The sequence below is a fragment of the Oxyura jamaicensis genome, chromosome 2 (assembly GCF_011077185.1).
Source record: "Oxyura jamaicensis isolate SHBP4307 breed ruddy duck chromosome 2, BPBGC_Ojam_1.0, whole genome shotgun sequence".
Taxonomy (NCBI): domain Eukaryota; kingdom Metazoa; phylum Chordata; class Aves; order Anseriformes; family Anatidae; genus Oxyura; species Oxyura jamaicensis.
This window is the reverse complement of record NC_048894.1, coordinates 41445276-41458554: the sequence shown is the minus strand read 5'-3', so window position 1 is coordinate 41458554 and position 13279 is coordinate 41445276. Positions and strand designations below refer to the sequence as shown.

Genomic DNA, 13279 nt, shown 5'->3' with positions numbered 1-13279 from the left:
TTTTTCAACCAAATGTGTTAGCCATTTTTTCTATATCTAATGAAAGCTCTCCAATAACTTTTCATCACCTCCTTTTTTGTCTTTATATGATAGCTTCCTAATTTGTGCCCTTTGCAAAGGCAGGTTCAACATGCTGTAAAATGTATCTGTAACAAATTGGTGTCGTGTCTCAGAGCCTGCACCATTTTAAAGGGTTATCCTGTACATACATTCTGTAAATCCTAAGATAAATGGTTCATGATTTTGGGGTCAGAAATGTAGTCTGTTAGATGAGCATCGCTATGATTTTAGTTTTCATTTTGCTGTATGTGATTAGTAATGTTTTAATTACTCATCTAGTTCAAATTCATTATCAAGTACAGTACAAACATGTGAAATACTTTGTTTATACCAACAGTAATTTATTTTACAGCAGATTTTAAGACTAGAAGCACACAGCTTTGAGTCAGTGTAAAAGTAGTGCTATAAATACAAAGCAAATTGCTTAGAATTTTAATTCAATTTTATTTTGTAACTTTTTAGTGAAAACGTATAAGAACTTCTTAGTTGTTGATCTAAAGACACTTTCATATTGAATTTAGTATTTGTTGACATTTATTTGGAATAATGACTGAGTTTGAAAATCAGTACTTTTCTAAATGATGATTTACCAACAAGACACATGATTTATAATGGTTTTATTTCTATCGTTGCTGATACTCCTGCGTGACTGGGTCTTCCATGGTTCAGCGTCTGTAGCTGAACTACAATTTTGATCTTAATGCTGATTATTTGAAATGTGATAACTGTACGGTTCAAATTTTTATGACTGTTTCTCTAATTACAATGATGCTTTTTTATTTTAACAAAATCCAAAGCCAACGACAACATTATTCCAAACATAGAACCGCTCGCTATTCAGTTGCTCTAGTAAACACGACTCTCAGACTTGTCTTTGATGTGAAAGATCCAGCCTTTATTGTTTTAATTACTGGTAGAATAAAATTATCTTTTGTAATGTTTCTGACAGTTGGTAAAAGCAATAAAAATCTACCGAACAATAAATTCGAGGGCTTTTGGAGTTTTTATTGCGGGCCGGGGTGGGGGGGGGGCGGTGCGGCCCTGCATACGGCTGCCATGTCAGGGCCAGTGGCGTCCGCGTGCCCATGGCAACAGTGGCCGGCGTCGGCAGGTCGCTAGGGCAGCGGGCACGTCGCAGCACCGCGTTTCGCGGTTGGCCACCGAGCCGTTCCTCGCCAAGAAGGCGGGCCGCGATTGGCCGCGGGCTGGGGCCGGGGAAGCCTTGCAGCGGCCGGGAGCGGGGGCTGGCAGGTGAGGGGGGCGGCGAGGTGACCTGGCCTCCATCGGGGCTCGGCGGGGCGCAGCGGGCGGCCAGGCCCTGGGGCCGTCGTGGGAGGGTTAAGGCAGGTAGGAGAGATACAGCGTATCTGCAAGTTATGATCTCGAAAATAATCCCGAGCCACACGTTGTGGGGGGCCAAGAATTTGCGAATAGGCACGGCCGTTTATGGCTCCCCTTAAACCGGTGTGGTGCAGAGAGAAAACGAAAAACCAGTGGCTTGAATGCCCTTACTTGTTGTGAAAGCTCATACTCAATCCTAATTAATCTGCAAAAAATCTTCAAAGAAGTGATAAAACAAAATTCAGGAGGTAAATACATGCATACCGAAGTTTTCATGTATAGTAAACTTGCAGATTTCCATATGGGTTCAGTTGATAAAACACACAAAACTCTTCAAACGTTGTCTGTGCGTGCTCACGAGCCGGGAATTTCCTAGGTTGGTGCTGCTCAGCGCTGATGCTTCTGACTGCCATCCCCTCCAAGAACAAGAGGGTAAGTGGTCCAGAGGTCCCATCGGTTTCATCTGGTTGGAGGAGGAGAAGTACGTTTTGGGAACCTTTTTTGTCATCTTTGATCTTCCTCTGATGTCATTTGACCGTTACTCCAAACACGTGTCTATTTTGACAATAATAGGTTGATAACTGCTCTTTTAAGGGGTGATTTTTCATCTGACCTCACCCAGCACAGATACATTCCTATCTAGCAAATTCTTACTAAAGCCAAGATATAACATATCTGTTGCTTCTTTATCCAGCTTAAGCCAGTTAAACTTCTGTATATAATTAGGTAGTGGAACTCAGCCCCTGGAGTGATTAAGAAAGGAGTTCAAGGTCAATCAAGCAGCTAGTTAGCTTACAAAGCTGTTTGTATCTGTTACTTATATCCCAAAGGTATTGCTAATAAAGATTATAAAGACCATAAGATACCGTTTTGTTAAAGTGAGTTTCTAAGCGTTGCCCTGTAGTTTGTGGAGGTAGTTTTATCCTCCTTGTGTTTTTGTTTATTTTGGGGTTTCTTTTCACCTTCTGAAGCTTTATGTGCTTGTGTCATCTGAGACAAATATTAGACTGGGCCACAGATCAAATCTGTTGCGGTAATTCCTTTGTCTCCTGTTTCTCATCATGTGAGTTCTTTCTGTCAGGGTTCCTGGAACATTTCTTGTCCAATCCTGCATGCCAGCGCTATCAGAATGCATCTCTCTTCCTTTGTAATTGAGTTAACATAAATAATTAAATATAATTATTACCAGTCAAAATGAATTAATTAATATTGCTCTCATTTCATTGCTTTAAGTGGAATTGAATAGGACTCTACACTGTAAAGTTATTTTCCTTAATGTATTTCAGTTGTTTTTAAAAGTCTTTTTTCTGGCACTACCTGAGTGAAGTGCAAGTGCTGTTTGGTTTGTTTCTTATGCATTACTCATGGGGCCAGCTTAATAGCTAGGGCATAGTTATTAAGATAGTTAATAGCCTGGCTCCATGGAAATTTCTTCTGGCACAAGTAAAGAAGAAACGCATGGGTGGGAACTAACTTAGCGATTCAGAAAAGTCAAGTCACTGTGTGAATTGGTAAGGAAATTTTTCATGTCTGTTTTCTCTCAGGTTTATGGCTGGTACAAGGAAAACAAGGGGTTGTTCCTTCGGTAACCCCTCGCCAAGGGTGTGGTGCCAGTACACCCACCTGATTTCAGGACTGGCTACCAATGAAAGGATTTTCTGCTATTCTCTCCACCTTCTGCAGCTGTGCACTCCTGCCCTCTGCCTTGTCAGCAGAGATGCTCATTGGGCCACTGTAATGGCTAAATTTCTAGAAAACTAACCATACAAACAGACCTATATGTTTTTCTGCCTGTTTAGTTCTCTAAACTGGCCCAGGTTTGGGGCTGGTAAGCTGAAGAAGTGGAGAGGAGTGGCTGAACTTGGGAGGGGACAGGGGCTGCCATTTTCACCACAGCTGGCAATTACATTGGCTTATATCTGCAGGAAAGCTGAAGAGCACCAACACGTTAAGCCTCACGGACAAATGCTCTGTTGTGTATATTGTCCCTGCCCTTGTACTTGGGGACAAGCTATAAGGCGATGAGGGTTAAGACAGAGAAGATGTAATTTGAATATTGGAGGAGAGTGGAGGAATTACTTGGGGATCCAGATCACTGATTCTTTGTGCAATTACTGGCGATAGGATAAAGGCTTGTTTAATACAACAGGAGTGGATGAACTGAGTGTACAGGACACTTCCCAGAGTACACAAGTTCGAATTGTCAGCAGTTGCTTTTTGTGTATTTCTGTGCCTGATGTGAGAAGGTATAGCTGGGAAAACAGCTCTAATTTTCAGGAGTGAAACAGCAGCTTCTGATAGTTTACCATGCTTGTTTCCATCCTGGTCATCGTCATCTTTGCCTTTATGAGAAAGAGGAATAAAAACCAATCACAGTACTCTGCACTGCACAAAGAGAAAAGGAGGCTATAAGATGTCAAAGAGAAAGTCCTGTTAAAGACACGACAGGGAACATCCAAGCTATCAGTGTTTAGTGAATAGTAAAACAAGTAGAAAGGATCATAGTGGTACTGATCCTGTCCAGTAAGTGGTACTTATCCTGAATCTGATGCAAATAAACGGAATGTTTGTTTGAAGTGGATCTAATGTGTGGTAGTGACCCTCACAAGGCCAATCCATTACATCTCTGTTCATCTACTAAATAAGCAGTACGGCCCACTGCAAGGAAAGCTGGGTGCTGTTGGAATAAGGCATTCAGCTGAAATTCATAAGACCTGGATTCCAACCTCTGCTGAAAATTTCTGTGGTTCTTTCCTAGACTGCATGATGTGTGCATCTCATCTATTTGTCAGATACCTCCTTTTTCTACCCTTGATCCATCTTTTGTAATTAAATGATAAAACAATTGCCTGGTGACAGGACGAGGGGGAATGGGCTAAAGTTGCACCAGGGGAGGTTTAGGTTGGATATTAGGAAGAACTTCTTTATTGAACGGGTTGTTAGGCATTCGAATAGGCTGCCCAGGGAAGTGGTTGAGTCACCATCCCTGAAGGTCTTTAAAAGACATTTAGATGTAAAGCTTAGGGATATGGCTTAGTGGGGGACTTGTTAGTGCTATGTCAGAGGTTGGACTAGGTGATTTTGGAGGTCTCTTCCAACCTAGATGACTCTGTGATTCCTTTGTAGTCTGGACAACACCTTCTATGATACAACCTCAATATCAGTCTGTAAGCACTGCTGTAATGTAAGTAGCCAATACATGGTGAAAAAATAATGGTAAAAATAATAAGAAAAAGCCCAATAAAAATGAAATGCAATAGCAGGACAGCTGGTATTACTTACCCTCACCAAAAATGTGTTGGGAAACTAAGGCTTCGGTATATGAGATTTATTACTTTCTTGTGAGTATCTGGAATTCTAAAGAGTATCTTCATGTAATGCCTAAAGTTTTGTGTTGCAAAAATGGTAGAGATGTGTTTTTTTTTTTTTCCTAGTAATTTCAGTTAGTTCTTTAAGTAGACATTTGTTGCTTAATGCTGCAGTAATATAACCCTGCTCTACTTTATTTTTAAGGAAATGAGTTCTTAGTCATGCAATGATGACAATGATACACACAATGCCTGATCAGGACAAAAAGCCGAAGAGCATAGAAAAGGCAACAGACAGAAAGCCTGATGGGATTTCGGTGAGGTATAGTATCTGACGTCTTTGTTTGAACTTCAGCAGGACGCATATGGAATTTGCACTAGCTGCCAAAGCAGAATGCTTTAATTTGAAATGCAGTATAAACATGACAACTGTTGCTCTGGTCACGAAGTTTATTTACACCTTTGTTGATTTAACGCATTCTGGAGAAGCTATAAATTCTTCTCCATGTAAAATGAGGACACTAAACACCAGAAAACTTTATTTTCTGTCAGTAGTATTGTTCTTTGCTGACCTTCTTTACTCTTAAGAAATACATTTATGTAGCTATTAACATATATTTATGCTATTTTGTTTTATCCTAGGGATTATTCCGATCGTAAAAGACTTCAGTCCCTCTTAAATGTTCTGTCAAGCAAACAGCAGGTATTTTTCAATAACTATTATTAAACATGCTGAAGAATTGTATAATTATAAATAATGGTGATTATGGTTTGTGGCAGATACTTATGATATCATGCTCTATTATGATGAAAAGTTACTAAAACCTTGTGTAGTGGATATGGTGCCCCCCCAACATCTGCCTGCAATATTAGTGCTTCTCTGTGGGGCAAATCCTACTCAGAAAGGGTGAAAGAATGAAACTGAGCCAACTCTCATCCTACTCTGCCATAATCTTTATTTAAACAGGAAAAACAATTACTTTATGTCAGTATCTCAAGCGGGTTGTATCCAGCTATTAACACATACAGTCAGTTACCATCAAGGATTTAATCCACACTCTTCCACAATCTCACAAGAAGGAAGGTAAATAGCTTTATTAGTTACAACATGGTGAAGAGTAATAAAGTACAAAAAAAAATAAAAATCAGCATTTTAACCATAAACAGTTTGTCTTTGGAGAATAACACTTCAGCTAAAAATCTTCAGGGCATAAATATCAGTGCATGAAACTTCTAGGACATGGGAAAATCTTCACCTCAACTCACAGAATTGGGACAGGTAAGAAACAGAAAATGAGTATATCTTGCAGATTTTCTCAAGCTTTACTATTATAAATTTGAAAATATACTATTCCTAATATTTTATGTCTCCACACGTTTTCCAGCCTTGCTTTGCTTCAGTGTCCATTTTGGTTTTGTATTGCATGATGTGTTTTTGTGTGTGTATTTTACAATGGCAGTTATGGATGGAAAGTTTAACAGTGTCTATAGTTCAAGCCAGAACTTGAGAAAAGATACTGTTAAAATTATTGTAAAACTGTTAAAACCTACTCTTTGTCTCACGAGTACCCTGCTTTTTCTCCTTAGCTTCCAGCTGTGGATTTCCAAAGTGGTCAATCCAGCATGACAAGATGTCTGCAAAATGTCAAAAGCAATGGACAAAACCCTCATGGTCAGTGGCAAGAATCAACTGAAGCTGTTGAGCTTGAAAACTTTAGGTAAAAGAAAGAACTAGTACGGTGGTACTGTGTATTTCTGAACATCTTTGTGTGTCTTAGACTTGGTGAGGTGTTGAAGGTGTTTATATTTGTATTTAACTGTGTTTCTTGTACTTTCATGTTAACCTGCTGAGATACAAATTATATACCTTTAATTTGCTAAACCTAACTGTGAATAGTTTTGCTTTTGTAAATTTGATACATGCTTCCACTCAGTAGAGTGGACTGTTGAAAATTAATATATCAAATTTAAATAAAATGGTTTATTTATTTGGAAAGCTTATAATATTCCATTATGGTAGTCCCAGGTTATGCAAGAGACAGACTGTTCTTCCATACTTATTAGGGGAAATCTGAAATTGTGTTATTCCATTGTAAGTGCTCATATGATATTTCTTAACTTTTCTTGCTAGTGTTAAGTTTTGGCTTGTTAAAAGATAATTACCAATTCAGCATTTTTCTTATATTTTTTGTTAGTGTGACCTACAAGAATGAGAGAAATTTTAGCAAACATCCTAGACATAAGCTGTTTCAAGAGATCTTTACAGCTTTAGTTAAGAACAGATTTACCTGCAGGTCAGTATATTGAACACGTTCATACCCAAGGAGGGATCACTCTTTTTTGCCTTAATTAGAGAACCAACATGTGTGGATAAGGCCTGGTATATACATGTTTCAACAGTAGACCTCTGTGTGGAAACTAGTAGCTTCACATCCCTGCATAATCTTATCTGTAATATTTTAAACTATCATTTTGGGGCTTAAAGCTTTGAAGACTGAATGCATGGGTGGCTGGGATAGGAGAAGGACTGTGTATATTTTACAAAAATTGGATGACCGAATTCTAACATCTGCTATTCTTCCTTTGATCATTTGCCCGTATCTGGTATTTGTAATCTATAGTTTATTTTTCTAAATAGTTTTGTTCTCACTTTATTGATTTTTATTTGTATTTTATGGAAAAGCATTTTCTTATGCTGCCGTCATTTGGTTGAGCAAGAAAAACATGCAAGACTTTCAAAAAATAGGGGAGTAGACTTTTCTGGAAAAAAAATGTATTTTTCAGGATTTCTGTTACTATACACCACTGCTGTATGATGTATTTTTCCTTTTTTCAATCGAAACTACATTTTCTAAAAAATCCTAAACGGTACAGAAGCTTAAAGGAGGAATCCTAGAACATTTAAATGTGCTAATACGTAACAAATTGATTTTATGTAAGTACCTGAAAACCACCATAAAATTCACAGTTTGCCTAGACACTTTTGCAGATCTAACTAGGGAATTATCTCATCTTTGATTATTTAAATAGCAGGAAATTTAAAGACAAATCAACAAATCATTTAAATAATTTGTAAGTCTGGAACCTCTTTCCTTCTTTCTTTCTTTCTTTTTTTTTTTACAAGGGAGCTTTATGATCTCAGTACCTATCAGTGGCTATCAGTTTCATTTGCCAAAAATTTAAGTGTTTAAGAGCAACTTCTTAAGAATAAGAAGACACAAAGAATAACAAGTTCTATTTATGCATTATGGCTTACCTAGCTCATATTTTAGTTTTTGCTTTCTTTGGTATCCATCGATGATTATGATGATATAACAACACCGGCATCTTGTATTATAAGTGTAGGCAGCCAGGTAAGGTTAATGAAACAAGCATATATTAATAAATTTGACAGACCCTTAGGATAAGTAATCACCTTACAAAGGTGATTTAGTTGCCCTTTATAAATACTTTACTGTGGCTGTGGTGGTGTCCTCACTCTGGAACAACTGCCGTTGCATTGTGTCAAAGCCTTAGAAGTTGTCACCCTGACCTGTATTACATCCTTTTGCTTTCATAGCTATGTTGTTTGGGGTGCAAATTGAAAAACCACTTATCAATGTCACTGTGTCAGCAGAAGTCCTGGTTGGAGATAGTTCTGTTGGCAAAAAAAAACACACCGTACTGAGTAGAACTTAAGTTGTTTGGATAAGGAGTGTAACTAAGCAGGCAGAAAAAAAATCCTGCTGGCATATGCTGGATATACAGTAAGGTCTCTAGTAACGTGAATTGGTTCTCAAATGTTAACCAGGCTCAGAGAATTACTGTCACTGAATTACTGTCCCCTCAGAAACTTGACAGATGTGTTGCACAATTAAAGGAACTAACATCTGCCAAGAGTCATTGCTTTTTTTAAAGTATAACTTTGTAGAGCCACCATTTAAAGTAAGCTAGAGATAATTTTCTAATTTGACTTACAAATTCATGCGTACCAGTATATGGTTGCTGTTCACTTTCCATGAAAGTTATGCACTTCTTGAAGTGGCCAAGTATGGAAGCATAATGAAAAACACTATTACTTTGGGCAGAATGTTGGCATGGAAGGGCTGAGATTTTGCTAGTTTCTACTTATAAAACATTTATTTTTATCAAAATATTTTTAGCCATTGGCGTTATTCCCCACTGCAAATGATAAAAAAGTAGGAGAGCTGCCACGTCACATAGACTTCTGTTCCTTGGAAACTTGCCAAGATACAGATTCTGTCCTCTCAGTTAACAAAAGAAAATCCCCAAAGATATCTGAATTTTTGTTTGTTTGTTTGTTTTTCCAAAACAAAAATGGTGATATATACCTACAACAGACAATGGAAATAGTAATTCTGTTTCCGATATTTATGCAGGACTGCTGTCCCTGGATGCTTTGTGCTTTCTGCCAAGTCTTGTGTTGGAACTGTATGCAGAACCATAAAAGAGGAAATTCTATTTGGGAACGAACAAAAAGAACAAAACAAACAAACAAACAAACAAAAAAAAAACCACAAAGACTAATAGCACTCAAATTTTTAAAACCCAAGATAGATCATTATCATTTAAAAATAAGTATTTCAAATCTAGCTAATTTAACTTCTGAAGCACCCATGTGGTTTTATTATATATTTATGTAAATGTAAATTGTGAGCTGAAGTTTGATGTGTGCTTTTGGTGCTTCTGCCTTTTGGGCCTTGGTCCAAGCACTTAAGTTTCTACTGAAGCATGATCAGCTTGTGCTTAGAGATAAGCATGTACTTCCCTGCATCAGTTCCATGATAGTAAATGTTGGCTGATAGTGTTTATATAATGAAATCAGTTTATTTGAACTTGTCACTATGTTTGAATACAAATAGTATAAAAGGTCTATAGCATAGAATTTTACAGTATGGTATATTGTACAGTTGTTGTAGTTTAGTAATCTTCTAGTCAATTGATTCCTGAATCAAAAATTTTTTATAAGTATTTTTATACTCCTTTATTGTATTTGGTTTATGTTTTGTATTTTTTTTTTTTTACAGAGAGTGGGTTAATCAAGCTCCATGCATCCATTTTCTTAGAGTATTAATCTGCCTGAGATTATTAATAAGGGATTCATGCTACCAGGTCAGTATATCAAAATATTGTCTTTTTCTTGGGCAAGAGGATGTATATAATATCAAGCATATGCTTGTGTTGGTGCATGTGTATATAAATGTGTATATTCTTATGGATACACACTTAATATATACATGCACCTATATTTCTATATGCAAAGATATGTGAGTTGCAAACAGATTTCAATAGAGAACTTGCACTGTTACTGGGTAACTATTTTTTCTGGTATTTGTTTTTTGTAGCTTTTGGTGTTGCTAACCCTAATAAAGAACCCATAAATCTCCGTACAGATGGCTTGGTCATTGCCCAGAGCCCTAGACTGTGTACTTGACTTTGACTTTAATTCTCTGTACAGATATGTAAAAAATCCATAACGCACTAACTGAAGAAAACTGAAAGCTACCTATTCCTCCTACCAGCCTATTTTTCTGAATTACAAACAAGCAGAAGTTTTTTTTTTTTTTTTTTTTTTTTTTCTGGCTGTTATAGCTGTTCTTCATAAGACAGCCCCAGACATCTGTTAAGGTATTTGTTTTGTGTATATATATATATTTTGGCATGCATTCCAATGCTTATACTGTTGTTCTAATTTTGGAATCTTTCAGATTTCACCTCTGTGTTTTTATTTATCTACTTATTGTAAGTAACTCTGAAACTGCTAAGCATCTCCAGAATGCATTGACTTTGATCACTAGAGTTAAGGTTTCTCAATATTCATAATGAGCAGGGCATTTATGTTCAAGTGTACTCTCATTGGTAGTGCCTTTTGTATTCTGACTTTATTTTTTTGTCTTTTAATTTTCTTTCTCTTAGGAAATGCTCCACAGCTTGGGTGGGATTGAAAATCTAGCTCAGGTAAAATTTCTCTTAGTACCTGTCCTGGTTTTGGTTGGGATAGAGTTGTTTCTCCTTCTAGTAGCTGTTACGGCACTGCATTTTGGATTTAAGATGAGAGTTGTGCTGATAACACACCAATGTTTTAGCTGCTGCAGAGTAGAGCTTACACAGAGTCAAGGGCTTTTCTGCTTCTCGTGCTGCCCTGCCAGCAAGGAAGCTGGGGGTGCCCAAGGAGCTGGGAGGGAACAGAACCAGGACAGCCAACCCAAACTGGCCAAAGGGATGTCCCACACCGTGTGGTGTCATGCGGAACAATAAATGTGGGCTGGTTGGCAGGGGTGGGGGTTAGGGGCCCTGCCTGGAGACAGGCTGGGTAGTGGATGTTGAACAAGTTCATTGAGCACCACTTGCTTTGTATATTCTTTTGTTATTATAATTATTATCAGCATCATCATGATTATCATTATTATTACTGTATTTTCCTTTATTTTCTAGTCCAATTAAACTGCCTTTATCTTCCTTTTCTGGTCCTAATAAACTGTCTTTATCTTAACCTATGAGCTTTTACCCTTATTCTGAGTCTCTCCACCATCCCATGGGCTGGGTTGGTGGTGAGCAAATGGCTGTGTCATGCTTAGCTGCCTGACAGGCTAAACCAGAACAGTACCTTTACCCATTATGTTGCATGTCAGTTTATTCTAATAAATAAAATATACTGTAAAAAAACCTTATTCTTGGTTTATGGAAAAAAGTGAATCTATGCCTGTGTTTGCACTTAATTTTTATTTTTTCTTTTAAACTAGTACACAGTGCATTTATATCCTTATAATCTAGCAGCATTTAGCAGAAGACTTTCCTTTTGGAAGGCATAAGAAATGTCCCCTGAAGTGGGGAAAAGATTAGAAAAGTCAGCACAATGGGTTCAGTCAAAAAAAAAACAACACAACAACCTATAGACTTTTGAAGGAAGATGTTTAAAGGCACATTGAATTTCACCAAATACTTTTCGAAGTTAACACTGCTTTACTGCTGGATTCTTAATGCTTATTCTTCAGTGAGTGGGAACTGCTCATTTAACAGTGAATTATGGCGTATCTTGAATATGGCCTTAGGAATAAGGTCTTTGTATTTGGGGGTGTTCAGTAGATTTTCCTCTTGTGGAATTTTTACACTTGCATTTTGAATTCTTGTACTTCAAAGATCTCTTCTGTACCCTGCGAAATTTAAGAGCAAAAGACGTCACTTTACAGACTTTTTTTTTTTTTTTTTTTTAATGATACAGCTGCACCACCTACAGGCTATTTGTGTGCATAACACCCTAGATTTATGAACTAAAACTTATTTTTTAATGTACTTTTATTTTTTTTTTCTTCCCACGTATAGTATATGGAAAAAGTAGCAAGTAACTATCTTGATTATGGAGAGGAGCAGCATGATATAGACAAATTGGTCAACATGACATGTAAGTGTTATAGCTGATAACATAAATTTTAAGTGCACCTACGACATTTGTATGTGAGGCTTTAAAAAGTTTAAAATACCTGAGAGGGTCAGTAACTAAGGTATTACTAGATTCATCGTTGGCATCATCACACAATTATAAAGGTAGCTGAAACTGTGGAAAAGCGAAACCTTTTTTTTTTGGTATAATGTTTCTTCTTAAGAATTTAATACCATTAAATACCTCTATGCACTGAAGTAACAGAGTAAAATGAGCTGGTTATGGTTCAAAGAATTTGGTGTTTTGTTTTATTATCTGATTAGTAAAATGGAAAATACTAAGTGGTAAAGCTCCAATATATATGACTTCCTTTGTTCCATAGACATTTTTCAAAAGATTGCTGCTGTTAAAGATCAAAGAGAATGGGTTATAGCAAGTGGAGCACATAAAGTAAGTGCTTTATAAAATTACTAATCATAACCAATTAGCTACTTAACTAAATTAATTTTCCTTTTCAGATTTGATCTAGTTGGCTCTAAGTTCCTTACAATGTCAAGCTTGTAAAGTAAGATAATCTCAGTTCTGTGTTTTATTGGCGTGAATGAGCATCATGAAAATTATTTCTTGTGTGTGACTAACTGTCTTGATGCATGATTATTGGATGTTTGAGATAATTAGTTTTTAAATGTTTGAAATAAGCTCATTCCTATTAAAAACAGTAGCCATGTTTACACCGTCCTTAACTATGTATATTATGAGATGAATTGAAATGTCTGCTTTGGTTTTTAACTTAGGCAATATTGTGTGTCAGTTTTGCTAGAGATTACTCTCAGTTAAGGATCTACCCTTAATGTATTTTATTGCTGACTTGTGGGCAAAATGAGTAACAGTAGAGATAGAGATCAGCATAAGTAGTGCTTTGTGATTCTGTTATGCTGCAGTTGGCAACTAAGATCAGATAGGATTGGATGACATTTTTAGAGGATCTAGACAAATAAGAATTTTACTTTGATATAAATCATTATCAATATATATATATATATATATATGTATATGGCCTTAAATTATCTATTGCATGGTTTAAATATAAGCTTAAAATTAAGTTTTAACTTCAAGAGGACTTGGTTTAGAATTCTGAAGTGTTTTACACAGGAACAATTGTTTACAAAGTTACATTAAGTTGCATAGA

At 36.8% G+C, this 13279-nt stretch overlaps 1 protein-coding gene across 9 annotated transcripts in view; it reads left to right on the top strand.

The window, feature by feature from the left end:
- Positions 1 to 1206: 1206 nt before the first annotated feature.
- The window catches only part of NEK10 (NIMA related kinase 10), a 97116-nt gene continuing 85043 nt past the window's right edge, over positions 1207 to 13279 (top strand). For 7 of the 9 annotated variants that reach the window (XR_004747999.1, XR_004748000.1, XM_035316707.1 and 4 more), the window contains exons 1-9: positions 1207 to 1311; positions 4915 to 5031; positions 5352 to 5412; positions 6297 to 6427; positions 6905 to 7003; positions 9737 to 9821; positions 10626 to 10667; positions 12033 to 12111; positions 12473 to 12540. Coding sequence is in view for 7 of the 9 variants with exons in the window: in XM_035316707.1 (XP_035172598.1) it covers positions 4937 to 5031; positions 5352 to 5412; positions 6297 to 6427; positions 6905 to 7003; positions 9737 to 9821; positions 10626 to 10667; positions 12033 to 12111; positions 12473 to 12540 (660 nt within the window). In the remaining 2 variants the exon portion in view is untranslated. Of the gene's footprint in view, positions 1312 to 2873; positions 2913 to 2963; positions 2975 to 4914; positions 5032 to 5351; positions 5413 to 6296; positions 6428 to 6904; positions 7004 to 9736; positions 9822 to 10625; positions 10668 to 12032; positions 12112 to 12472; positions 12541 to 13279 lie in introns of those variants that run through there. The other 2 variants (XM_035316706.1, XM_035316705.1) reach the window with 2 other exon arrangements.